The sequence below is a fragment of the Dermochelys coriacea genome, chromosome 18 (assembly GCF_009764565.3).
Source record: "Dermochelys coriacea isolate rDerCor1 chromosome 18, rDerCor1.pri.v4, whole genome shotgun sequence".
Classification (NCBI taxonomy): Eukaryota; Metazoa; Chordata; order Testudines; family Dermochelyidae; genus Dermochelys; species Dermochelys coriacea.
The window spans coordinates 15,954,059-15,979,251 of record NC_050085.1 but is presented as its reverse complement, the minus strand read 5'-3'; the positions used below and the strand labels follow the sequence as shown (position 1 = coordinate 15,979,251).

The 25,193-nt window shown below is 42.6% G+C and overlaps 2 protein-coding genes across 4 annotated transcripts; one reads left to right on the top strand and one right to left on the bottom strand.

The window, feature by feature from the left end:
* Positions 1-425: 425 nt before the first annotated feature.
* LOC119844919 (ceramide-1-phosphate transfer protein) lies at positions 426-6,017 on the bottom strand. The gene is made up of 2 exons (XM_038376372.2): positions 5,837-6,017; positions 426-3,236 (listed from the first exon to the last, which is right to left on the bottom strand). Exons 1-2 carry the CDS (start codon positions 5,947-5,949, stop codon positions 2,723-2,725), a joined length of 627 nt encoding a protein of 208 aa, XP_038232300.2. The 5' UTR covers positions 5,950-6,017; the 3' UTR covers positions 426-2,722.
* Positions 5,670-24,605, top strand: INTS11 (integrator complex subunit 11). 3 transcript variants are annotated; one of them, XM_038376365.2, is made up of 18 exons: positions 5,670-5,862; positions 7,650-7,821; positions 9,104-9,201; positions 10,447-10,520; positions 10,801-11,029; positions 11,909-12,007; positions 12,110-12,144; positions 13,742-13,880; positions 15,795-15,859; positions 16,597-16,786; positions 17,733-17,816; positions 19,173-19,262; positions 19,966-20,128; positions 21,170-21,277; positions 21,992-22,053; positions 22,737-22,879; positions 23,323-23,452; positions 24,421-24,605. In XM_038376365.2, the coding sequence occupies exons 2-18, from the start codon at positions 7,794-7,796 to the stop codon at positions 24,484-24,486; spliced, it is 1,803 nt and encodes a 600-aa protein (XP_038232293.1). In that variant the 5' UTR covers positions 5,670-5,862; positions 7,650-7,793; the 3' UTR covers positions 24,487-24,605. The 3 variants fall into 3 exon arrangements, with proteins under 3 accessions (XP_038232293.1, XP_038232292.1, XP_043356140.1); XM_038376364.2 differs by lacking the exon at positions 5,670-5,862 and adding an exon at positions 6,168-6,297; XM_043500205.1 differs by lacking the exons at positions 5,670-5,862; positions 7,650-7,821; positions 9,104-9,201 and adding an exon at positions 9,218-9,383.
* The last annotated feature ends 588 nt before the right edge of the window (positions 24,606-25,193 follow it).

Here is a 25,193-nt window from a genome sequence, read left to right as displayed (position 1 = left end):
CATGGCCAGAGCAGGGAGAGAAGAGGAACCTCAGAATTTGGAGAAGCATCACTAAACAACGCATATGCATAGGAATTTGCTAAAGATGCCACACAGATTGCAGGGTGCTGTTAGAAATGTGTGGATTTTGAGTGTATGTACCACCCTGTGGAATCTAGCCATCATATATATATATATATATATATATATATATAACCCCCGTTTGAAAAAAAACAGGACCAACAGATTAGTAGATACAAAGCAAACTCAGGTTTTCCACTGATAAGTGACTTTTTAATTGAAAAACCACTTGTTGGAAATTGGAAATCAAGTATTACAGCTTTGATCATATAAGAATAGTAAAGGAGTACTTGTGGCACCTTAGAGACTAACAAATTTATTAGAGCATAAGCTTTCGTGAGCTACAGCTCACTTCATCGGATGCATTTAGCTTGGACATACTGGTGGAGGATAAACAGTTTTCACATATTTCCCTCTTTATATTAAACCTTTGGAACAAAGGCATTATGCAGATATTACTTACAATACATGCAGCTTTTTCACATCATATGTAGTGCGAGATACTTTAAAATATTTTATGAAATTGATCATACGCAAAATATGCAACATGACATTTTAGATGAAATATCAAGAACATCTGACCAGAAAGAAAACTCATTTAGCTAAAATAAAACAAAAACCAGCCAGTATTTATTAGACACTGGAACACTGAGTTACCTGAATTGTCTTAATATGTGGGGGATCTACCCCATAGCATTGTGTGTAAAACAGCATTTTTAAAGTTACAGTAAATTTAAAAGGGGCTTTTCTAAATTAATATCTTAACATGAAAGGAAAATGGCACATTTCACAGAGCTATACTAGAGACATAAATACCTTTTAATCACTGTGGGTAAACATCTATCCTTGGATCAGATGAGGGAAAACCCCCTCCTTTCCTGATCCTCAAGCTAAGAAATACTCTATGGACAGATTCTGATCTGCAGGGTCTAGAGATGCATGCTGCAGCTGAGAGTTTAGAATCCACTGTTAAATTTATTTAGTCTCATTTCTGATTACTAGCCAAATGACTAATTAAGCAACCATTCATTATTGGTTTCAATATGCCCTGAATGTATGAGACCCAAGATCACATGCCTTCAAAGACCTGAGAAAGGCAGGCATTCCTGTACAACGCCACTCTTTGGAGGCAAGTTATTAATGTAATTTAAGGGAGAGTAGTGTGGCTAGCAAACCCATGAGGTAATAATCAATTCCAGCATTGTGGCCTTATTGGCCATTTAAATGCCTCCAATTATCTAGATCACTGTAAAATGTACAGGGGCACAGTGTGAGGTGTGAACGTTGTCTTAAAATAGTTTTACAGCAGTAGTATTAGTGTTCTTTCTGAAATATCCATGCACTGTTGTGAAAGATAAATTTTGAAAATATCTGATAAAGTACAATTCATTATTTTATAAACAGCTTGCATCCCTCTTCCTATGTATACACCTATTGTATATACAACATATGTAGGAATTCTTGCTAAAACAATTTTACACTTACAACTTGCATGAAGATTTACCCTCCTTTTAAAGCTTATGATTGATTTGGACTGGAATGCATTAAGCTTCAGCAAACACTATGATTTTATGTATATCATAAATCATAATTACCCCACCCAGCCAGCAGGACTTCATTTCACTAGGCTTTCAGCATTCCTATTATTTCCTAAAGTCTACTCTAGGGATAGTTTCTGTACCTGTAGCCTCAACATCCATAAAGCTCTGAATTATTCTGTGATTCAGTACTGTGCAGTCTGCACTCAAGATTATTCCCCACCCCCAAAAGGCATGATGCCAAGCAGCAAAACTGGGGGGAGGGAGGAAATAACAAAGGGTCTTCCTGTCTCAACAGCACAACACAAAAATGGGAGGGGGGAGGGAATGACATATCCTTATACCACACCTCCAAACCATTTAGTTTTTGTGAGGATGAGTGGGAGAAGACTGGGCAGGAAGTGTTATCCAGTGCAAGTGATGACCAGCTGCCATGAAGGTGGTCTGCAATCAGTTGCTCACTCTGTTGTAAGAAAGCGTCATAATTTCAAGGGTCCTGTGTTGCAGTGCAGCAAAACCAAAATACCAGGCCCTGTAACACAAATTGCCTTGTTAACCTAAACAGAGAACAAGTGGCTGAATGGCAATGAGTGTCATCTGTACACAGGCCCTACAATACCACAGCGAGAGGTTCCAACCCTAGTTTAGCTGAATTTTAATATTATCCCATGAGTAGGACAAAGGGAGATTCCTCACTACTTTTGTTTAAAGGCATTGGAGCTACAAAGATTAAGTGATCGCTTGTGGCTGGGGGCTTTGTTTGGCTTTTACAAATAAAGACCTGATAAAGTTTTGAAAAAGGAGTTCAGTGCAGAGGAGAGAGAGAAATCCTTTAAGTTTAAACAAGCTAACATGGGATTTGGAATGTTTATTCCAAATTTCTTCTAATAAAAGGGGAGCCAAGAATTAAGTCAGCACTCTTTGGCCTTCTAAAAGAGAATCAATCAGATTATTTATGGGCTCTACTAGAGACCTACTGGAGATGGCAGGGTAGGGGGAGAGGAAAAGAATCCAGTCCTTAGTGCAAATAACCACTTATTTACATGACTGCCCCACCACCCCCAATATAGTGAACTCTTCCAGCAATTACAATATTGAGATATTTTAATCAAACATCCCCTACACTAGGGGAGGTCAAGCAGTTTGTGTTGGGCATAGAGCTCCTCTGTGATTTTATAGACTTCGCAGATATAGGGCAAAGCATCCCCCAGCATAGCCACAGCCTCTTCAGCTGTGCCCACATTCATGGTTTCAAGGAATGTATTTCGAGTGGGTAATGCACAAAAAGCCACCCCAGCAGCCTTGCGAATAATCCAGGGATGATAGTTAGCCAAGGAAGCATTGTATGTCTCTGAGCAGATCACAGAGGTTTTGGAGTTGTCCTTGCCAGTCCTCAGTCCTTCCAAGAACATCTGCAGCCAGTGAAGGGCTCGGTGCAGGCGCAACAAGGTTCTGCAGCCTGAGTTGGATCGCTTTTGGAGATCAACCAGGCCATTAGCCACCTCATACTCCACCATGGATTGAACGGTCAAGTACTTTTCTCGCTGGTCACTATTACGGTAATTCTCTATTATCTCTATTTTGGTCACTGCATCTTTAGAAATGAAGGAGAAAATTGTGCCCAGGCAGTTCAGAAACCTACATTCAAAACAAAAATCAATTATGTTATGTAACAGAGTAAGGGTGCTTGAGAAATGATGCTGAAATGGTGACATTCCTTAAATGGTTAAGAGTTAGATCAGTCTTAATTTATATCAGAAATTACTGGACAGGTCAGAACTGGTCGGTCCTGGGGCCCATTTTGTTCAATATCTTCATAAATGATCTGGAGGATGGTGTGGATTGCACTCTCAGCAAATTTGCGGATGATACTAAACTGGGAGGAGTGGTAGATACGCTGGAGGGGAGGGATAGGATACAGAAGGACCTAGACAAATTGGAGGATTGGGCCAAAAGAAATCTAATGAGGTTCAATAAGGATAAGTGCAGGGTCCTGCACTTAGGATGGAAGAATCCAATGCACCGCTACAGACTAGGGACCGAATGGCTCGGCAGCAGTTCTGCGGAAAAGGACCTAGGGGTGACAGTGGACGAGAAGCTGGATATGAGTCAGCAGTGTGCCCTTGTTGCCAAGAAGGCCAATGGCATTTTGGGATGTATAAGTAGGGGCATAGCGAGCAGATCGAGGGACGTGATCGTTCCCCTCTATTCGACACTGGTGAGGCCTCATCTGGAGTACTGTGTCCAGTTTTGGGCCCCACACTACAGGAAGGATGTGGATAAATTGGAAAGAGTACAGCGAAGGGCAACAAAAATGATTAGGGGTCTAGAGCACATGACTTATGAGGAGAGGCTGAGGGAGCTGGGATTGTTTAGTCTGCAGAAGAGAAGAATGAGGGGGGATTTGATAGCTGCTTTCAACTACCTGAAAGGGGGTTTCAAAGAGGATGGCTCTAGACTGTTCTCAATGGTAGCAGATGACAGAACGAGGAGTAATGGTCTCAAGTTGCAATGGGGGAGGTTTAGATTGGATATTAGGAAAAACTTTTTCACTAAGAGGGTGGTGAAACACTGGAATGCGTTACCTAGGGAGGTGGTAGAATCTCCTTCCTTAGAGGTTTTTAAGGTCAGGCTCGACAAAGCCCTGGCTGGGATGATTTAACTGGGACTTGGTCCTGCTTTGAGCAGGGGGTTGGACTAGATGACCTTCTGGGGTCCCTTCCAACCCTGATATTCTATGATTCTATGATTCTATGGTGAACATAGATTGAATTTAAATCTAAAATGGAATACATGGAAGAATAAGGTGATAGTCATTTTTATATTACAGGTAATGTCGTAAATAACTGAAACAGGCTTACAAACAAGGCAGTAGTGGAGTCAAGTGTTGGTAATATATAGCAAAACTGGTTAACGATATAGAACGTAATCTACTAACAGCCATTTTGTGCCTAGGACCAGTCCCCTACCTTCTCAGAGACTATCAAGAGGCAGTGTTCAGTGTTAGGCTTGGAAGGATTAGGTTTTTATTGGTAAACATTGATTTCACTGTACACACACAAACTGATGAAAAATATTTTCGTCGACAGTCAGTTTACGTATAGGCAAAGTTTTAAAAAAAAAAAATGCCGCTTAAGAACTTAGTTTGATGTAAGGTTATTTACGTTGTGTGTTTTGACATACGATGTTGACAATTAATTGACCGGGGTGCTTGGTGACCGTGCACGCGCGCGTAGGAGTGGGTGGGTGAAATTCTGTGGCCTGCGCTGTGCAGGAGGTCGGATTAGATGATCAGAAGGGTCCCTTCTGACCTTAGTCTCTATGAATCTATGAAATTAAGTTATAAAGTTTCAGCCTTTTGAATCTCAATGTCTAGAGTCATTGAACTGTCTGATCCCTCCCCCCTCCATAATTTTGTGCAAATGCAAAAATTTAAATTGATAAATTTTATTAGTTAAGTATATTTATAATTTAAAAATTCAAAATTGAATTTTGCTTCACCTCGACTTAGATCTTAAGAGGAGGGGCTGAGGCAGGTGGTTTGCCTTAAACTCAGGTGAAGTGTGTAGTAGGGCGACGTTCGAGACCCAAGGTGGGGGAGCTACTAGCGTTTATTGGACCAGCAGGTGTTGCGGACAGACGCAAGCTTCTGAGTTGCAATGACCCCTTCCTCAAGGTGGATGGAGCGTGAGGGCAGCGTTATCCTCCCAATGCCCCACCCAAGGGGCCGCTGAGCCCTCGGATAGGTACCTGGCACTGGTTTTACGGTGCCCTATAACGTTTTCTACGCGATCAACCCTTGGTCCGAGGCTTGCAGCCCCCTTAATTCCCCCCTTCTTTTTAAGGGGTCTCCTGCAGCCTGTTAGGGGCTTGGGCTTAAACATCTGCTCCAGCTGCCACCGCCCGGTCACGCTGAAGCCTGGGGCGCTTTGCTCCGCCTCCCCCCCCCCCAGCGCCAGGCCCGCCCACGGGCGGGGTCAACGGGCCGGGCCGGGCGGGGCGGGCCAGGCCCAGGGCCCCGGCAGTGCTTCCGGGCGGGGCGTGAGCCCGCCTCGGCCACGTGACCGCGCACGCGCGCGAAGGGCGGGGCAGCGCGCGCTGAAAGATGGCGCCCCCCTTAGCCGCGGCCGGCCAACTCAATTAAAAACCGGGGCGGCCGCTGACTCCCGGCCCGGGGGAGGGTCTCGGGCCGGCTGAGGCCGGTCACAGCCCGGGAGCTGCCGCCGCCGCCGCCTTACCGGACCAGGCCTTTCCAGCCCGCCAGGTACGGGTCCACGCGGACTTCCCGCTGCTCGCTGACGCAGGCTGTGAACGCCACCAGCACTTCCCTCAGGGAGAACATCTCCGCCATATTGAACCGCCAGAGACTCCCCCCGGCTCCCCTCAGCCAGTCGCTTCCGCCTTCCCGACTGCTGCCCCGCCCCTTCCCGCCGCAGCCAATCCATGCCCGAGGCTCCCGCTCCAGCCATTCACCGTCTTCCTCTCCGGGAAGCGCATTGCCCTGGCCAATCGCAAGTCGGGTTGTTGGGGTGGGTGATAGCCGCTGGCCATTGGCTGGCGCTCGCTGGGGAGGTGGTGAGAGGCTATGCCTGCGTCACGTGATAGGGCAGCGACAACCCCTCCAAGTCAGAGGGCGGGCCTTAGTTGGGGTTGCCGCGCATGCGCAGATGCCCCCGGGGAAGCGGGCCTGCTCGAAGCGGTAGGACTGAGAGTCGGTTTGGGAGTCGCGGGCTGGGAGTGAGCGCGGGGGGGGCCCCTGCTGCGGGGTCAGTGGGGGGAGGTTGCCGCGTTGAGCAGGGGAAGCCGTGCAGTGGGGGGGCCGCCGGGCTGGGGGTTAACCGGGACGTTTTGTTTTCATCACTTTCTCGGATCCCAACCTTCTAAAACTTTTTTAAAATGGTTTTTATATAAATAATATTTTGTTCCTAAAAGTTCTTTTGCAACCGAAAAAAAAAAAAAGTCAAACTTTATATTCTGAAAAAAGGGATGTTTTTATGTTTGTTTCAGTATATTTCAACTTCCTTAAGACGCTTCATTTGGCTGTGGACGGTTAAAAAACCGCCTTTTTCTAAATATTTTGATTGCGACTCAAACAACATTTTTGTGTTTGTTTTGATGATGATTTTCCCATCGGCGGTAGTGATCCCCGTTCCCTCTAAGCTGTGCACGGGATTTAGGATCTGTGTGCTTACAGGGAACGGGGATCACTACCGCCGATGGGAAAATTATCATCAAAACAAACACAAAAATGTTGTTTGAGTCGAAATCAAAATACTTAGAAAAAGTTGTTTTTTTCCTAAACCCTGCGCACACGGCGAAACGCCGCCCGCACAAAAATTTGCACAGAAGAAATTTTTTGCGCACATGGCCTGTCAAAAATTTGAGGGAACATTGGTAGTGATAATGCAACCTGACAACTTCCCGTAATGATTTATAAAATACGTACTGCTCTGGAATCCCAGAAGCAGAGCTAAAGAATGTGCGAATTGTATTCAGACAATTTAAGGTGTTTTGTTATTTCCAGACTTAGAAGTTAATTGAACTAAGTTCATTCTCGTCTTTGATTTAATGGCTCTTTGCGTTGGGAAGGGGATGCAGAGGGTGACGGTCCTAATTTTTTAAAACTAACTCACACTTCAAAATAAAGGCTGTAAGAGGGAGTTTGTCTGCAGTTTATTTAATAAATTAATGAACTTAGTCCTTGCTCAAGAGTCCAGGAGGCTGAAGGATCTCACTCTGTCCGCAGATCAGGTACTTCAGGATCGGCAGCAGTCAGGCTTCCTACATAGAGCCATGCCAATGTGCATCCCCTCTCACCTGGGCTGAATCCCTCTAAAGACCAAGAGAAGGATTCAGCCTCCATGGCCCAATCAGTCTTGGACTGAGTGACTATAAAACACTGTAATAACGTTAGGGTAAAGGAAACCAGTTTATGTTTTTGGGGAACGTTAGCCTTGACTATATTGGAAACAGGCATGCATTTTTAGATGACACTGATAATGTGCCGAGTTAGCTGACCCTTTTCTTGTCTGTATTCTTGTCTCCGTCTAGGAAGCCATGGGGCTCCAGCTGAACTCTTCTCTGTGATATTAGTAAATAAAGGCTGGATCTTCTCTTGTTTTCAATACCCAGTTATGGTATCTCTGAAATAGCCTACTGTACAGCTAAGGTTCAAAAAGTTCTTCTCTGCTTAAAATGCCTGAAATAAAAGTCACTCCCTTGGGTAAGTTCAAACCACAAGATGGAGCTGAAATAGGTAGAAAAGGTTTGGATGCTGTGACAGAGCCTTAAAGGAATTTAAATTAGTTAGAAAAAACTAATATAGAAATAACTCCAATATAGATAGCAGGAGACTTCTGCCTCTTTCCATGTTTTGGGATAGAATAGCTTGTTATGGTTTTGAAGGGATTGGTAACCCACTTCCCGTGGCCCCTGTTGGCTGGAACAGCGAACCGCGGCCAGTGGGAGCTGCAATCGGTTGAACCTGCGGACACTGCAGGTAAACAAACCATCCTGGCCGGCCAGCGGATTTCCCTGACAGGCTGTGTGCCCAAAGGCTGCCGATCCCTGCCCTATCTTACACTTCTATCTATGTTACATGTTACTTATATGTTACTGTGTTACATTTGTATAAACAGCATTCAGATTTGACTCCTCTCTTTAGGTGATCTTAAACTTGCTTTGCAAACATGAAGACAGAAAGAGAGTTGCTATCCTTGCGTTTGGATGTTAAAAGGATTAATTAATATTTATAAGCTGCCTCATAGATAGAAATAGCTAGATAAGTGCAAAATATTATTTCTTGTTGTCCTTTTGAATTTGGCAAACACTGTTTTCTTCCCACCCCAAAAATGTTTTTACTGAAGCTGGATTATGCGGTGAGCCTCTTGTTTCCTTTGTGGTCTTGCTTCAGCGTACATATTAGCATAGTGTGTGCAGAATGTTAGCTTATTTAACATTGCTGTGGAAAGAGTGGAGGTCATTGTTCTGTGGAGTACACAAATTCAAAAACAGCTGCTGTTACATTGTGTAGCTCTGTCTCTGTGTGTAGTCTGCATACAGAATATGTTCCTCAAAGATGATAGCAGTCTTAGTGATAAGCCGTTTGATGGCATCTCCTTAAATATATCAGCAGAAATGCTGTTTGCTAATGTATGTCTTTTGGTCTGAAACTGACAAGCTGGGTGCTAAATGGAGAGCTGCACTTTCACCAAAAGATGAGTCCCTGTGGCACAGAGGAGTGACTACAGGAGGGGGAACTCCAGATTTCAAATCCAGCCCTGCCAATGGTTAACTGTGTACCATTGGTCAAGTCATTTCTCCTGTTGGTGCCTCAGTTTTCTCCTTTTTAAAATGAGGATAATGATACTTGCCTCTCTTAATACGGATGTTGACGTTTATCTAGTCAGTGTTTTCCCAGAGCTTCAAATGTTTATATCCTTATCAAGATTTAAGAGGTTATATAGACAGGTGATGCAGCTTCCTTTATTTGTCTCTTGTTCCAGGGGCTGGCCAGGATGTGGGCCGGAGCTGCATCCTTGTGTCTATTGCAGGGAAAAATGTCATGCTAGACTGTGGGATGCACATGGGCTATAATGATGATGTAAGTATGGCAGAAAGACAGAATGCTGTGTGCAGATTCTTTAAGGTTTATCTACTCAGCCTTTTCCAGTATTACTTCTGGTTCTATGGGTGCCTAAGCTACATAACCTACTTGGCCAGCTGTACCAGCTTCATTTAGAAATTGTTTGAAGAATCCAACACAACGTTTTGGTGCACTCTTAGGTGAGGGCTCACTTTCCTCTGAAACCTTAGGTATTAACCGCTGCTGGAGTTGTAGTACCACACTTGATGGACCAATATTCCCTCTGGCAATTCTGAGTTCCTGTGTGGGGACTATATAGAATCATAGAATCATAGAATATCAGGGTTGGAAGGGACCCCAGAAGGTCATCTAGTCCAACCCCCTGCTCAAAGCAGGACCAAGTCCCAGTTAAATCATCCTAGCCAGGGCTTTGTCAAGCCTGAAAATATGTCCCCTCTTCCCCATATATGTTTGTGTTCTGTAGTTCCACCTCCCAGCCCCCAGGTGGTGTGTGAGCTACCTGAAAAACTTAAAAAGACGATCAGTAGGGCAGTGGATCCTGCATTTCAGTGTCATTTCACTTTATGTGGCAGGAAAAAAGTTTGCCCACCCCTGCCTTAAAACATAAAACCCATCATTAGTTTGGTACTGGGATGAGCTTTTTTACCAGCCAGTTGATTGATGATGGGACCCAAACCAAGACCTGCAGCATGTATGTTTTGCTGGATATAGAGTGATGCATTGTGGTGGTTGGTTTTTCCCCCCTGACTCTGTTGTTTTGGCTCACGATGCCTGAATATTGATGGCTTCTAATAGAGAGAGGAGTAAGCTTAATTCTTGTGTGCAGATAACAAAATTCATAAAACACAGCACAGAGCAAACTACCAACTTTAGTAGAACTCTATGAAGAGGTCTGAAACCTATAAATGAGCATTTTGGTGAAGATCAAATGGATTAGCTATCTTTCTTCTTTGACGATAACTTAATTACTTATTTGCAATGTTCTAATAAACCCTCCCATTGGCAGTTTTCTCCTCCTCCTTCTTGGCACTCTCTGTACTCATCTCTTTTATGGGGTTTAGCCTGTAGCGATCCACTTCATTGGTGACACCAGCATTCCCTGTTGTCCCGCTGGAGTTCTGCCCTGTAATAAGACCACAGTGCATTCCTAAAGCTACATGGGCGGCTGACATTTGTTTGTCATGTTTGAATTCAGTAACCAGTTTTGTTTAATATTTGATAACATGCTTTTGTGTCTTTTAGAGACGCTTTCCTGATTTTTCATACATTACCCAGAATGGAAGGCTGACTGACTTTCTAGACTGTGTAATCATCAGGTAAGAAAACTTGCTGCCGTCTTATAATTCAGATGCAGAAGAGGAAAGCACTGGAAAATAATTCTTCCATTTTCCCCTCCTACATTAATAAACTAATCATCCTTAATGGCTTGCAGTTCTATACCGCAAAGATTAGATTGCACTTCTGCTTCATGCAAGGATCTCTAGCGCTTTACATGAACTAATGCGTGTTCACAAGATCTGTGTATTAGGTGACAGCAATAAACATCTAGCTAAGTGCCTGTGGGACGTATCTTTCATTCTGGATGTTCCTTCACAGCCACTTTCATTTGGACCACTGTGGAGCTTTACCGTATTTCAGTGAAATGGTTGGCTATGATGGACCCATATACATGACGCACCCCACCAAGGCCATCTGCCCCATCCTGCTGGAGGATTACAGGAAAATTACTGTGGATAAGAAAGGGGAGACCAACTTCTTCACTTCCCAAATGATTAAAGATTGTATGAAAAAAGTGGTAGCTGTCCACCTTCACCAGACAGTTCAGGTAAAATGACTCACCCCGGGGAACTCTCAGAATAAATCAGTTGGACTGTTGAAGAGGAGGGGACAGGGTCTTCTATTGCCACACTTCTATAGTGCCTGAGCCACAAAAAGGTTAAGTGATGTGCCCAAGGTCAGACAGAGAGTCAGTGGCAGACCAGGGAAAGGTGCCCAGGAATCTGAATCCCCTCTCCTCATGCCCCTGCCAAGAAGCACTTTCACTTGAAATTTGTAAGATACTGTGTTTCTTGTCAGTTTCCCTTTGCAGCCAGCTGTGTGCTCTACAGAGCTTGATACAGAAGGAGAAGGACTAATCCTAGTCAGTTTCCTCTGCAGTCCTTCCATGTAGAAAGGGGGTGGAGGATTGTTGTTCCTCACCTATCAAAGACCAAAAATAGGTGGAAAACCAAAGTGCATATAAAAGAAAGAAACAAGCAAGAGACTGGGGTGGAGGGGCAGAAACAAGAGAAAGCAGGGAGGCAGAGACACAATACAAAATAGGAAGAAGGTGAGACAGAGATTACCCAGAGTCCTTTTAGTGGCTGCTATTGAAGTATCTCAGGAGCTAGTGTGTTTGTCTTGCAGTCTGTGGATTCTGAGGCACTTTGGGGGTAATCAAATCCCTTATTTGTTCAGGGTACTGCACCTGAAGTTGGTTCTGCCCTATAGTTTCCTCTAGCAGGAGTGTGGTATAGAGGATGCTGCCTCTCAAACATGGAGTGGGAAGAGGACAATTGTATTTGGGAAGGGATCAGGAAATTAGCAGTGAAGAAACAGAGTAATAAAATCAGCTGCCATCAGTGCTCATAATTCCCAATTCATGAATTCTCTTTAACCATTGAGAGAGATGTCTGAAATTGGCTATATGGTTTTGTCTATGTAGGTAGATGATGAGCTGGAAATCAAGGCGTATTATGCTGGCCATGTGCTGGGAGCAGCCATGTTCCAGATTAAAGTTGGTTCTGAGTCTGTGGTATATACTGTGAGTATACAGATAAATATTTATAGACCTATACATCTCCTTTGTATGGTATGTGTCCAATTGTCTTTCAGGGAGTAAATGGGTTTTCTTTTCTTCCATTAGGGTGATTATAACATGACACCAGATAGACACTTAGGGTAAGTAGGAAGCAGAGAGACTGTGAATTTTAATGTGTGTGATCCATACACGGGAGATCTTAACCTGCAACTCCTGTTATTATATGGGAGTTTATTAGTGTTGATTCTGTGTTCTTGAATAAAAGACTCAGTTACTTAGATTCATAGATACTAAGGTCAGAAGGGACCATGCCTTCTCTCTTGGGAAGATAAATGCAGTTTTCAATTATGGAACTAAATAGGTTTAAAATAATTCCTCAAGATAGACTCTGAATGCACTTCTGCAGTATTATTCTTTTCTCTGGTGTATGGTCATGTTAATCCCCTTTTTAAGACTGCACAATAATTGGGTTTAAATGTTTTCCTGTCATGGCATCTTTTATAGGTGTTCGCTTTCTCACATAGTTCAGATCAAATGCTATAAATTTGTAGTGAGTCATGTTTTATTTTTGACTTGCAGTAATAAATGTTATATCGGTGCTAAAGGAGAAGTATATTTATGTGTTTGAAAGATTTTAAACGTTGCTGATCTTTAATAAAATTAAACCTCTTAAATTAGTCATCAGCAAGTAAATGAAAACTTGTGTCTCAAAAATCTGTAGTGTTAAGTTTCCATATTGTGGACTGGATTCATTTAGCAAGAGACAGTTACAGTATGGTTCAATGAAGTTAGGATTCCTGGCTCTGGTACTGACTTCCTGTGTGACCTTGAGCAAGTCACTGCACAGTAATCTGGACAACCTGGAGAAATGGTCTGAAGTAAATAGGATGAAATTGAATTAGGACAAATGCAAAGTATTCCATATAGGAAGGAATCAGTTGCACACATACAAAATGGGAAATGACTGCCTAGGAAGGAGTACTGTGGAAAGGGATCTGGGCGTCATAGTGGACCACAAGCTAAATGAGTCAACTGTTGCAAAAAAACCAAACCTCATTCTGGGATGTATTAGCAGGAGTATTGTAATCAAGACACGAGAAGTAATTCTTCCACTCTACTCTGCCCTGATTAGGCCTCAACTGGAGTATTGTGTCCAGTTCTGGGCACCACGTTTCAGGAAACATGGAGAAATTGGAGAGAGTCCAGAGAAGAGCAACAAAAATGATTAAAGGTCTAGAAAGCATGACCTGTGAGGAAAGATTGAAAAAAATTGGGTTTGTTTAGTCTGAAAAAGAGAAGACTGAGAGGGGACGTAACAATTTTCAAGTACGTAAAAGGTTGTTACAAGGAGGAGGGAGAAAAATTGTTTTTCGTAACCTCTGAGGAATAGGACAAGAAGCAATGGGCTTAAACTCCAGCAATGAAGGTTTAGATTGAACATTAGGAAAAACTTCCTAACTGTCTGGGAAGCTAAGCACTGGAATAAAATTGCTTAGGATTGGAGGTTTTTAAGAGCAGATTAGACAAACACTTGTCAGGAGCGGTCTAGATAATACTTAGTCTTGCCGTGGGTGCAGGGGACTGGACTAGATGACCCCTCAAGATCCCTTCCAGTCCTATGATTCTGTGATTTCTGGGCCTCAGTTTTCCCATCTATAAAAGATGGTTAAGGACCATCATTATCCCTATATTAAAGTGCTATATATTATCTATTAGATTGTCTCTCTCTGTTTTTAGAGCTGCCTGGATTGATAAGTGTCGTCCGGATTTATTAATCAGCGAATCCACCTATGCCACAACTATCAGAGACTCCAAACGCTGCAGAGAGAGGGACTTCCTAAAAAAGGTCCATGAAAGTGTAGAGAGAGGAGGAAAGGTATGGTTTGGGGCTTTTTCCAGTCTGTAGAAAGCATGCGCATCCGGTGGGTCATTAGGGTGTATTATTGTTAATATTTGAGCTGCCTTCTTACAGAGCCTGACGACAGCTCTGTTGCTCCACCAAGCAAATTTGGTGGTTGGTTTTATTGCTAACCTATGCTAGAAAGGGCAGGATATTAAGTGGGTGTTTTTGTTTTTATAGTGGAAAGGAAATGCCAAGATTACAATCTTAACTCTCTGTAGTTCAAAGTTACAGAGACAGTAGTGCCTGAAATACAGGCATGTGCATTTTGTGCTCTAGTCTCTTAGACTGTTTCTAAATTTCGATGAATATCTGTCAAAATCTGTACACTCAACCATTCATAAGAAACAATTTCTAGTATAACCAGTGCTCTCATCTCCATATTCGGTGCCCCACTATTAGACCCTGAGCAGATTTTTGCTGTAAAATCCCAAATATATGGAAAGTATTAACTGACCTACATCCCCTTCTGAAACATTTTAAAAATGTTTGAATGCACTGCATGTAGCTTTCCCCCTTTTATTTGTTCAGATCTTTTCTAATCATGTCAATTTGAAATAAACAACTGGTCATCTTGTCTACATGACCACCAAAGCACATGGCACATAGCAGTGCTTATAATGTCAATAACATCTTAATGCAATTTTTAACTGTAGTTGGCTTTTGTGATTTTTGTGTGTCTTCCTTAGGCACTTGTTTGTTTTGTTGCTCATTCAGAATTTTGGTCATTGCCCCCTCTGTTAATTAAAAGCCAACTTTCTGTAGCCAGTGAGAGAAGTTTCCCGATAAAATGTGCCTTAAAGCAGTCCTACTTAAAGATGGATGTTGTATCTGCATTAAAACAAATAATTTAGAGCCAGATCCCAATGGTCAAGTCACTGGATTTTCAAATAATGAAACTATGCTGACTTTCATGAGGATGTGGCCCTTAGTTCCTGAGGTTTGGATTAAATTAATCGCTGATAAAATGGGAGGTGCAGTCTGTATGGCAGTCACATGTTTACAGTTTTAATGATGTTGTCTTAGTTAAAAGGTACATGAGTTCATCCCCAGTGACTTTGGTCATATATTTCATTCATTTATTGTTCTGTTCCTAGTGAGGGAGAAATCTGGATCTGCTTATGGAAGGAAAAAGTGAGTCCTCTGAGAACAGAGGTGGCATACACATAGATCTCCCACCTAGAGACTCCTCTTAGAACTAGCTGATGATTTCTTAAGTATGAAGTTGTCACTGAATCTGGAAAACCAATCAGTAATTTAAGGCCCTGCCAATTGGCAGCATGCATCAGTGAACAGTTTGACAGAAGAAAATATTAGAGACATGAAACGATGTGTGTGAAAACTCTCCAAGGAGGCAACTGTGTGTATGTTCTATGTTGGACTCTCACGCTCCTTGTCCCCTGGAGGGCTAAATAAGTTACTGCTAGGACATAACTGCTCCAGTGCGGCCTAGGCAGTTAAGATAAAAAGTGCTTGGCACCATGTAATTTTCCATAGACAACGCCAGAAATGTGGTTTTGTTTTTATTTACAGTATTTTATTGGAAATTTCCTTGCAGTGCTAAACAAAACAATGTGGCTCCCCAAGTCTCCATAAAGCATGTTCCCTGTTATATTGCAAGAATCCAGGGAGCCTGGGATGTTGCTTTCAGTAAATGTGCAATATCTCCTCTCCATTAAGAACAAATGATGAATAGGGAAATAAAAAGAAGCATCAAGAAGATCAGCCCTCTGTGGGGAGAGTTTGGAAAGGAGGGCACATGGAGTTCATCTGCAAAATTGAATGTGCACTCATTGTGAGCAAGTGCAGGTGTTTGTGGGCACTAGTGGGGCATGTAATCTTTGCATGGTGTTTGGCAGTATATAGTCTAACTCTGCACTTCAATTGCAGGTTCTTATCCCGGTTTTTGCTTTGGGACGTGCCCAGGAACTCTGCATCTTACTGGAAACTTTCTGGTAAGAACAGCCTCAGGTTTTCCATTTAAAACGTATATCTATTCCCCTTTCCCCCCATACACTTAGTGCTCATTTTTTCCAGGAGTCTGTGGTGTCTGTCTCGTCATGGATAGTCTTGCATTCATCTCTCTGTCTCTAGTCTTTATCTGCCTATGGTGGCTAGTGTAGGATTGCTTCCTGTAGTATATTTTCTAATGCTTTTTTCCCTCTACCACTTGAACACTACTCTAAAATATCTTGCTCTTTTGAGACATGCCTCACCTTGCCCCCAGACACACAGTCTAAATTTTCCCTTTCTTTATTTCATGCCATCCCTCTGGCCTTGCAAAACTCTCCATGCTCAGGACAAGTAACTTTTTTTGGATGGCTGAATAAAATATTGAGTCTTTTTCATGAACGTCGTCATGGTAAAGATCAAAAAGGAGAGGCTGTGTCTGGGTTGGAACATGTACATCATAATCTAAAGCTGCCTTACTCTTAATTATACCCCGTAGCATCATGTTTAACATTCATAATTGATTAGGTAAGTCTGGAGCAGTTGACAATGAGAATTGGATTATCTAACATTAATGTGACATAGCAGTGAGATTGGCTTATTACTTCCCCAGGTAAGTATATGCATAGAAATCTTAAGTCCCTAGATGATTCTTGAGCACACAAAGGGGAGCGCCTGAGGGATTTTTGCCAGGATCCCACTTAAGCAACGACAGCTGACTGACTTTTCTCTCTCCCCAAAGGGAAAGAATGAACCTGAAGGCCCCAATTTACTTCTCCATGGGGCTGACTGAGAAGGCCAATCACTACTACAAGCTTTTCATCACATGGACCAATCAGAAGATCCGGAAAACTTTTGTCCAGAGAAACATGTTCGAATTCAAACACATCAAGGCATTTGACAGGGCCTTTGCCGATAACCCTGGGCCAATGGTACGTGGAGGTTAAGAACGTGATAGGATTGATGTGCATTGATAGGAGCTGCTTTAGTGCTGTTTTTTGCCTGGGTTAAGGAAAGCGCACAATTTACATAGCATCTGAGCTCCTCACAATTGTCAATGTATTTTTTTCACAACATCTCTCTGAGATAGTGAATTACTGTTATCCCCATTTTACAGATGGGAAACTGAGGCCCAAAGAGATGAAGTAATTTGCCCAACGTCACATAGGAAGCACCTGTGGCAGACCTGGGACTCTACACCCAAATCCCTGTTGAATATACATTTTTTTTGCACTAATAAATCCAATCATATGCAGCAATAATGAAGCTTTTGTCTTAAACATAATAAAAGGAATAAACATATTACAAGACCTACCTTCTTGTAATTAGAAAATTAATCTAAAAATGGCATATCTGTTAAATGCATTCCTCTGCATTGATCCAATCTATAGTTCTTATAACCAGGCCCTTTAAATTAAACTCATGAAAGTGACCCTTTTAAAAAAAAAAAAAATGTTGAATAGTTGCTATTGATTTTGACAGATTCCTATTCTAGTTACATCCCAGTAGATCACTCAGAAACCATCATGGTACTGCAGGCTAATAAAAACTCTTGAAGGGTTTATTAAGAAATGTGAATTTTGAAGTATTTTGTTTTATGAAAAATTATGGAGATCTTATTGTATGAAAATAAGGCACAGTTTGAAAAAATTACCTCTGCCTCTCCCTTCTCTCCCCCCCCCCCCAAAAAAAACCCCCACAGCTGTAATGAGTATAAACATTACTGTATATTAGTTGGTACTATACAGATTAATGGATGGAACTTTCTGGGTTCTGTTCTTATGTGCTCTCTCCATAATCTGGGGAAGCTGCTTTCTAATCATTAGGAAAAATGAATCTCTGTGTGGCAGCTCCTAACACTCTTGTTTTGAAACCTAGGTTGTATTTGCAACCCCAGGTATGCTTCATGCCGGACAGTCCCTTCAGATCTTCAGGAAATGGGCAGGGAATGAAAAGAACATGGTAAGAAATTGTGACCTTGAATGATGCCTCATATTGATGTGTCGTGCTACAGTCCAGTCGTTTTAGAAATAAACTCTGCCTATAATGGCAGGAGGAGTCTTTTGCATGTATCTTTCCTTTATCAGCTGTTATCTAAATGAGTCCTCAGTTAGTAATAACCACTAACTGACTGACCTTATTTAATTAAAGCATAATTAAAAAATGCTTTTTAGGACTGGTATATTGCATTTGGACCAACTCTGGGCCCTGAAATTAGTGGATGTTTAGCCATTGGCTTCACTGGGGTCAGGATTTGTCTCTGCTGGATAAGGATTCACTCGTTGAGGAACAGATGCAGCTTGATAAAATCAAGGTTTAATTACTGTGCATGAACATGACGCTTTCAGTTCTGATGGCATGTCTACGCTCTAGACTTAAGTTGACCTACGTTAGATACCACATTGTGCTTCAATTAGGGGGAAAAATTAGTATTCACTCCTAACATGCTGCCTGTGATCCATGCGTGGGGACACATTGGTCCATTTATTTCAGTGGGACCACCTTATCATATGGGTCAATTTTTACAAAGGGAACACTGGCTATGAAAATCATCGATGGTGAATAGCTGTGGAACTCTGAGCGTTTCTCACTGAGCCACGCTCTGAAAGCCAACCTGCTCTGGTGGTCTTGATAAGGATATAAAATATCCCATTGAGAGAGTTTTTGTGCACAAAGGCTGACCGTGACCTTTGAAACCCATAAGGTGACATTCCTCAGGTTTGAGACTGTGGAACCACTTTTTATATTTTTTTACTGACTATTTTGAAGATCTTTTAAAGAAGCCTTAATTCTGAAGGAATTCGATGAAACTGAATGATAATCAGGCCTTTATAGTCGGGGAGAGAGGGATTTCCTGAGGAATTGACATGGGTACAGTTCTTTTAGCTCGAGCTTTTGTGACTATTAAAATGTTGCATTGTAGGCAGTAGACTCAGAAAGGATGAGTGGTGCAAGATATTATGTTATGGAAATGTATTTTCAGCTGTGCTTATCTGTTCAAAGCTGTCTGTTTACCCGTGACTAGTAATAACCCTTATTTAGTAGCATGCAAATTTTAACAAAAGCCACCTTTTAAATTTAATCTTAATGCTTGTGCCATACTCAGGTCTTTATTATACAAGTTGCTAAGGGGCATAATTGAACAGAATAGATTCAGTAGCGTCTAAACAAAGAGCTGTGGTATACAGGTCGGGAAACATGGAAACTTGCCATCAGCATCATACAGGTGGCTGTGTGGCTAGCTCTGTCCCAAGAGAACAATTTACTGTAGCTCCGTTCAGTGTGCAAATGCTACGTATTTGTCTGGATTCCTTCCAGGTCATTATGCCAGGTTACTGTGTGCAAGGAACTGTGGGCCATAAGATCCTGAGTGGACAGCGGAAGCTAGAAATGGAAGGAAGACAAATAGTAAGTTAATTTTGGAACGGCACCACTGACTTTCAGGGGACTTGCACATTGCACTGCCCTCTGTGTCGGTGAAAATCTCTCCCTGTGTTGATATATCAAGTAACATTTTAGCTGAAGTGATTGAATTAGTTCCTTTGATTGCGCTGACAATGTTTTGCATTCTGCGGCCATCCTTCCACGTGTGGACCCACAACTACAGTCAGTGGGAGTTTGGCTACGTGGGAAATGGCTGAACAATTGCCCCATAAATCTCTTACAGCCTGAAATCATTGTAGATGTGCCCAGAGGCTTTAATGGGTGTTTACTTCTATATGGAAAAGTACATAAATCACTTATACCCAGTGAGGTAACTGTCACATAGATTCCTGCTGGAAGGGACGTTGCAGCTGGTAATTAAAATCCTTACATGGTGATTTTCTTTGGACAAAACGGAGATAGGTAGTGTATCCAGAATTATAAAGTCTGATTCTGCAAGGTACTAACTGCTTTCCTTGTATGGAGCTGACTGCTGTCAACTGCCCCTGACGTCAAGGATCTGGCTGCCTCAATTGTCCCACTTTCTGAAGTCGGTGTCTTGCTCACTCCAGTTACACGCGGATGCTGAGAGCTCTGGTTTAGTTACTGTGCGGCTTGTAAGTTGCGAACGAGCAAAGCAAGTATTGATGGGGGATGGTTTGTTTGCTTCTCCCCTTGCTCCCTGCAGCTGGAGGTGAAGATGCAGGTAGAATACATGTCCTTTAGTGCCCATGCTGATGCCAAGGGAATAATGCAGCTGATTCGCCAGGCCGAGCCACGCAGTGTTCTTCTGGTTCACGGGGAAGCAAAGAAGATGGAGTTCCTGAAGCAGAAAATTGAACAGGAATTTCGTATGTGAGGTGTTTGGTGTAGAGGGTGCTGGGGGGGGGATTCGTTGTGGAAGGGGGAAGGATTACTTTTATAGTTCACGTACTTCGGCCAGGACGTGAAATCTAGTTGAATAACATGTTTTGATTGGCTCGATGACTCTCCAGATGGCATGGCTAGCAGTAAGCCCCTGCTGCAGGTTTAATGATCTTTGGGGACCAATCAGATGCAGTGCAGTCGAAGAAATAGAGAGTTATTGTATGTGTGCATGTATAAACTGGGATTTATTTCTGTAAGCTGTGTCTCTTGGACTCCTAAAACCAGAGACTGGTGGGGAAAAGTTCTTTCATGTTTATAATTCTGTACTACGGACTTAAGTTACAGTGAACAAGAGTAGAGGAAAAATAAAAACCTTTTTTGAAAGCAGCTGACTCTAAGGCGAGGTGGAGAATGATCAGCAAAGAGACCATTGTGTTTCACTCGCTGGATACTTATTTATTGAGTGCATTTTCCCAACAGTTGCAGGTGACTTTTGCATTAACTTGTTTTTATCATGGCTGTAAGTTCTGCGGCAGTCTTGCTGCAGCCTGTGATCTTGCCAACTCTGACAAATTATCCAAGACTCAGGCTGGATGGGAGTTCTCCGAAAGAAACCCATGCTGCTGCATGAGGTGTTGCTGATGATTCACAAAGTGGCGTTGTTCCCTTTGTGGAAATCTGTGCTGTCTTCCATGGGAAAAGTGTGTTTAAAAAAAAAAAAAAGGCCGTGGCTACTTGTGACTAATGATCCCATGGAATTTACCACCCGTTTAGGGGTGTTAACTCTGGTGTCCTGGCAAGATTCCCTTTAGAACAACTATACTGGCTATTTGAATTACCCCTTCAAGTTTCAGTTGACTATAATGTTCTTAGTCCCTGTCCCAAATTGTTGCAAAGGGTTGTTGTTAAACACCCGCCATGTTCCACTCTAGCCATGGGTGCAATGATAGTTCCTGTATAAAAAGTCCTTTGGGATTAGAAGCTCTATATGGACGTTTCTCCAGTATTGTTTGCATTTAATACAGATATCAACTGCTACATGCCTGCAAACGGAGAAACCACTACATTGTTCACCAGCCCCAATATACCAGTGGACATTTCCCTTGGATTGTTGAAGAGAGAGACTGCCATAGGTAATACACCAGTTAACAATGACTTTTCCCTTTCAGGCACTGCAGTTCTAGTACATCTTATGTTTTTACTACTGAATGTAAGGTTATGCATGGATGTGTGAGAAAGGGATGTTGTGGACACATTTATGTGATCTCCCATATAATGGAGCTTCATCACTAGTGGGATGAAGAGTTCACTTGCCAATTTATACATTCATAGTATATTCACTGTTTTTTAAAAGCCCCATGCTGGAAAGTCAGAGACACATAGAATGGGGCTGCCCTGCTATTCATCACTAATGCACTCTGCAGAGAGATTACCTGTCAAGTTTGCTTAATGGATAAAAATGCATGCTTCAGTGGGCCAGTTCCATCCCTGTTGGAATTACACGATAACCTGATTTTAATCCCCCCAAAGTTCTATCTAAACAGAGGAAGCAACGTGTGCTGCAAGATTGAGAGAAAGTCAGTATTGCTGAGCCTGATTTGCCCCATCCCCAGGGAATTGCTAACTGGGTTAAGAAACTATTTGTAAAAGGTCTCTGCCAAGATTATAAGATCATAGACTAAACCTACTGCATTTCAGTTGAGGGGCTGGCAGTTCAGACCCTCTTCTTACCATGGCCCTGCAGTCTGTTAGATCCCAAAGTGTTTTACTATGTGTGTATAAAAGGTGTTAGATAAGCACAAGACCCTTAATGACTTTGCACTTCCTTTTTGTTGGTCCCACTCTAGGTCTCGTACCAGATTCCAAGAAGCCAAAGCTCATGCATGGCACATTAATCATGAAGGATAATGTAAGTGAAAAGGAGATTACTCTAGTACTTGTCTTGTGGCCTCTGTTAGTGTCTGTTTGCCTCTGCTAACAGTAAAGGTGTTGTGCATAGTCCTAGCTTCTTGGAAGCAGCTCAGCAGTGACCGCTCTGAAGGAAATCCAGGTGTATGAGAATTCCCAGCTTCTCAACCACCAAGGTTGGTAGAGATCAGACCAACCCAGAGGCATGGCTCTCTGTCTCTGGAAGGACACTGGAGACATAGCTAACCAATCCACAGTGCCACTTCCAATACAGTTCTGCTTTTTATCATGCTCTTGTCTCCTCCTGCCACACTATGGATGCATTTACCTTCTGGTCCAGGTCAAGAGATCTTATCTTTAGCCTAGTGGTTGTAGTCTGTCTCACTCTTGTCATATAGGTGGGTTGTGCCAACTTTTATTCATACAGCAGCTGTGCTTGAAGGCAGGTTTGGAAAACAGGGAATGTATGATGGAGAGAGGTGTTTATATAAATAAATCTGTGTACACAAACACATCTAGCTAGCGGCTGTTGTTTGTGGCATTGTCCACAGTGTGCTAGGCCATTTAAAAAGGCATGGTCCAAGGAAATCTGTTTGTCCTTTGTTCCAGAGTCTTTTTTCATTGGGTAGCTCTCTAATGCGAACAGCAGCCTGTGATTAATGGTTTTCTCCTTTCCCTTGGCAGAGCTTCCGCTTGGTCTCTCCCGAGCAGGCACTGAAAGAACTGGGGCTTGGGGAGCATCAGCTTCGTTTTACCTGCCGTGTCCATATTCAGGATCCTCGCAAGGAGCATGAGATGGTGCTTCGAGTCTATAATCACCTTAAGGGGTAAGTATGCCACAGGCTGTTTAACAGCTGCTCCTCTAAGGGTGGCTGTGCTGTTCCAAAGCAGCTGTGTGTAGCTGGGGAATGTTAATAGGTGACAGAGATTCCAGTGACTGAAATGTACAGATAATTCCTCTGCTCTAGACTGCTGGCCCAGCCCCTCGGGAGTGGTTTTTGCAGACAATTTGACTTCAGGATCTTGCCTGTCCTTTTCAGACAGGCCAGAAATCAAGCCCTGTGGGGCCATGTGACTTTCTAATGATTAATATAAAAAGGCATAAGCAGGCTTTGAATAAGTCCTGTTCTGCCCTCCTCAGCTGGCGGATAGTAATATCATTTTGGGGGAGTCTGAGGTGCAGGCATTCTCTGTAGGAGCTAGGTCTGTGTAGTGAGACGCCCACTTCAGTACAGAGCAGAAATGCATAATGTACCTTCCATCTTCCTAGAGTCCTGAAAGATTATTCTGTTCAGCATCTCCCTGATGGATCTATCATGGTGGAGTCCATTCTGATCCAAGCCACAGCACAGTCAGAGGACCAAGGAACCAAAGTTTTGCTGGTGTCATGGACATACCAGGTAAGAATAAATGTCACTTCAAAAGATGTGGATTCACAAAGTAACTCTGGTTAGCTATGTTCTAACATGGGCCTGTGGTGAGGGTTGCAATTGTAAGGATGAGTTTCCAGAGGAAATGGGTTATTGCAGTGAGGGAACAGAAAAGAGCTACTCCATCTTTGAGTTTGTTTGATGAGTCCAGCATGAGCCCCTTGGGCATGCAGTTGCACCTCCCATGTGCAGCACAGACACATCCACATGGCTATTTTTAGTGCTCTAGTTCATGCTGAGCTATCATGATAGTCTGTCCAGGCTGAGAGTCTCACACCTCAGCTGCAGTGTAGACACAACGTCTTAGTACGGGGCCACTCTAGCCTGCTGGTTCAAACTTTCATTGGGCAGCAGCAGGGCCCGTTAGTGCATGGCAAGCTGGGGTGTAAATCTACAGCACTCTAACTCTAGAGTCATCTCCTTTCCTTAAGCTTTTCTCCAGTGTTTTAGCCCTAATAAAACTACCTTTCCAGTAGCACCATCTCCTGCGTCTACTCCCACTGTGGGCGCTGGAAACAAAATAATCAACCACCCTAAAATTGATGGCCTTAGCCATCAGCAGTATGATGCAATGGGTGGAGTACTGGTAGCAGAGGGAAGGCTGGGGTAGGGGGTTGTATGAAAAATTTGAGTTGTGACTAGCAAAAAGCTCACCCCAGCAGAGGCACTAGTGTTTAATTTAATGGCTAGAGTTCTCTATTGCTTAAGTTTTGTAGATTTCAAAAGGATTTTCTTTAGAGGGGAAATGTTTTCTTGAGAGCAAAGCAAAAAAAAAAAAAAAAATCTGTCTCAGGGTCCCCTCACACTTTGGTACTGCCAAGTCTGCTATTTTGGAAGAACAAACTCCCATTTGTCAAACAATTCAGAAACAGTATTAAGTTTAGGTGTATCCTGTCAAAATAGCAGGCTCTGATTTGCTGACCTATTTCTGGGTATAGGATGAAGAACTGGGCAGCTATCTTACATCCCTATTGAAAAAGGGACTGCCACAAACTACAGCTTGAGTGACGCAGCAATGGGGAAAATGGAACTTCAGAAGCCTTCCAGGTTTACTTCTGTTTTTTACATTATCCAGAGCATGTAAATACTTTTTTTTTTTAAATAAAATGTCTATTGTAAAATATCCTGCAGAGGAGAGAGTATTAAACTATTCAGACAAAATTTTGCTTTAGCAGCACTGCTATCCCCCACTAGCAAAGCCAGTCACAAATATATCAATTACTGTGCAAGCTGTTTGCATCAAGTTACCTAGAGCTCCTTGTAGCACATGATAAGAAATTTTCAAAGTCTTTCCATTCACATTTATTTTTGTAATATTAAAAAGAACATTTAGATGACAGCACTTTTTCAACATACATAAGAACATCACAGGAAGATGCTCCTCTTAACAGTATTTTAATTCACTCAACCACTTTTGAACAAAATTGTTCAATGCAGAAGCAATGAGAGAAAGTTGACAGCTGACCCTTGATTCAGTTAACAGTACAGAACACTGATAGGGGGTTAGAACTTAAATATCATGCTTGTTTTAATCCCTTGGGTCTACTTTTAAGTAGTTACTTACCCATTACCGCATATGCATACACTGCTGTGAACAATAGCTGAGGAGCTTATGTACTCCCCAGGGGTCTCTTAGCGAGAGGAAGAACATCCCTCAGTGTTCAGCAAATAATGGGTGCTTGGTTATTCCCATTTTATAGATGCGCAGAGC

Excerpts from the sequence above, each read along its gene's own strand:
- INTS11 (XM_038376365.2), top strand. The coding sequence starts at position 7,794 with ATGCCTGAAATAAAAGTCACTCCCTTGG. Across the intron at positions 10,521-10,800 it reads CTAGACTGTGTAATCATCAG|CCACTTTCATTTGGACCACT; the intron begins GTAAGAAAACTT and ends GTTCCTTCACAG. Across the intron at positions 17,817-19,172 it reads CAGGGAATGAAAAGAACATG|GTCATTATGCCAGGTTACTG; the intron begins GTAAGAAATTGT and ends GATTCCTTCCAG.
- LOC119844919 (XM_038376372.2), bottom strand. The coding sequence starts at position 5,949 with ATGGCGGAGATGTTCTCCCTGAGGGAAGTGCTGGTGGCGTTCACAGCC. Across the intron at positions 3,237-5,836 it reads GGCTGGAAAGGCCTGGTCCG|GTTTCTGAACTGCCTGGGCA; the intron begins GTAAGGCGGCGG and ends TTTTGAATGTAG.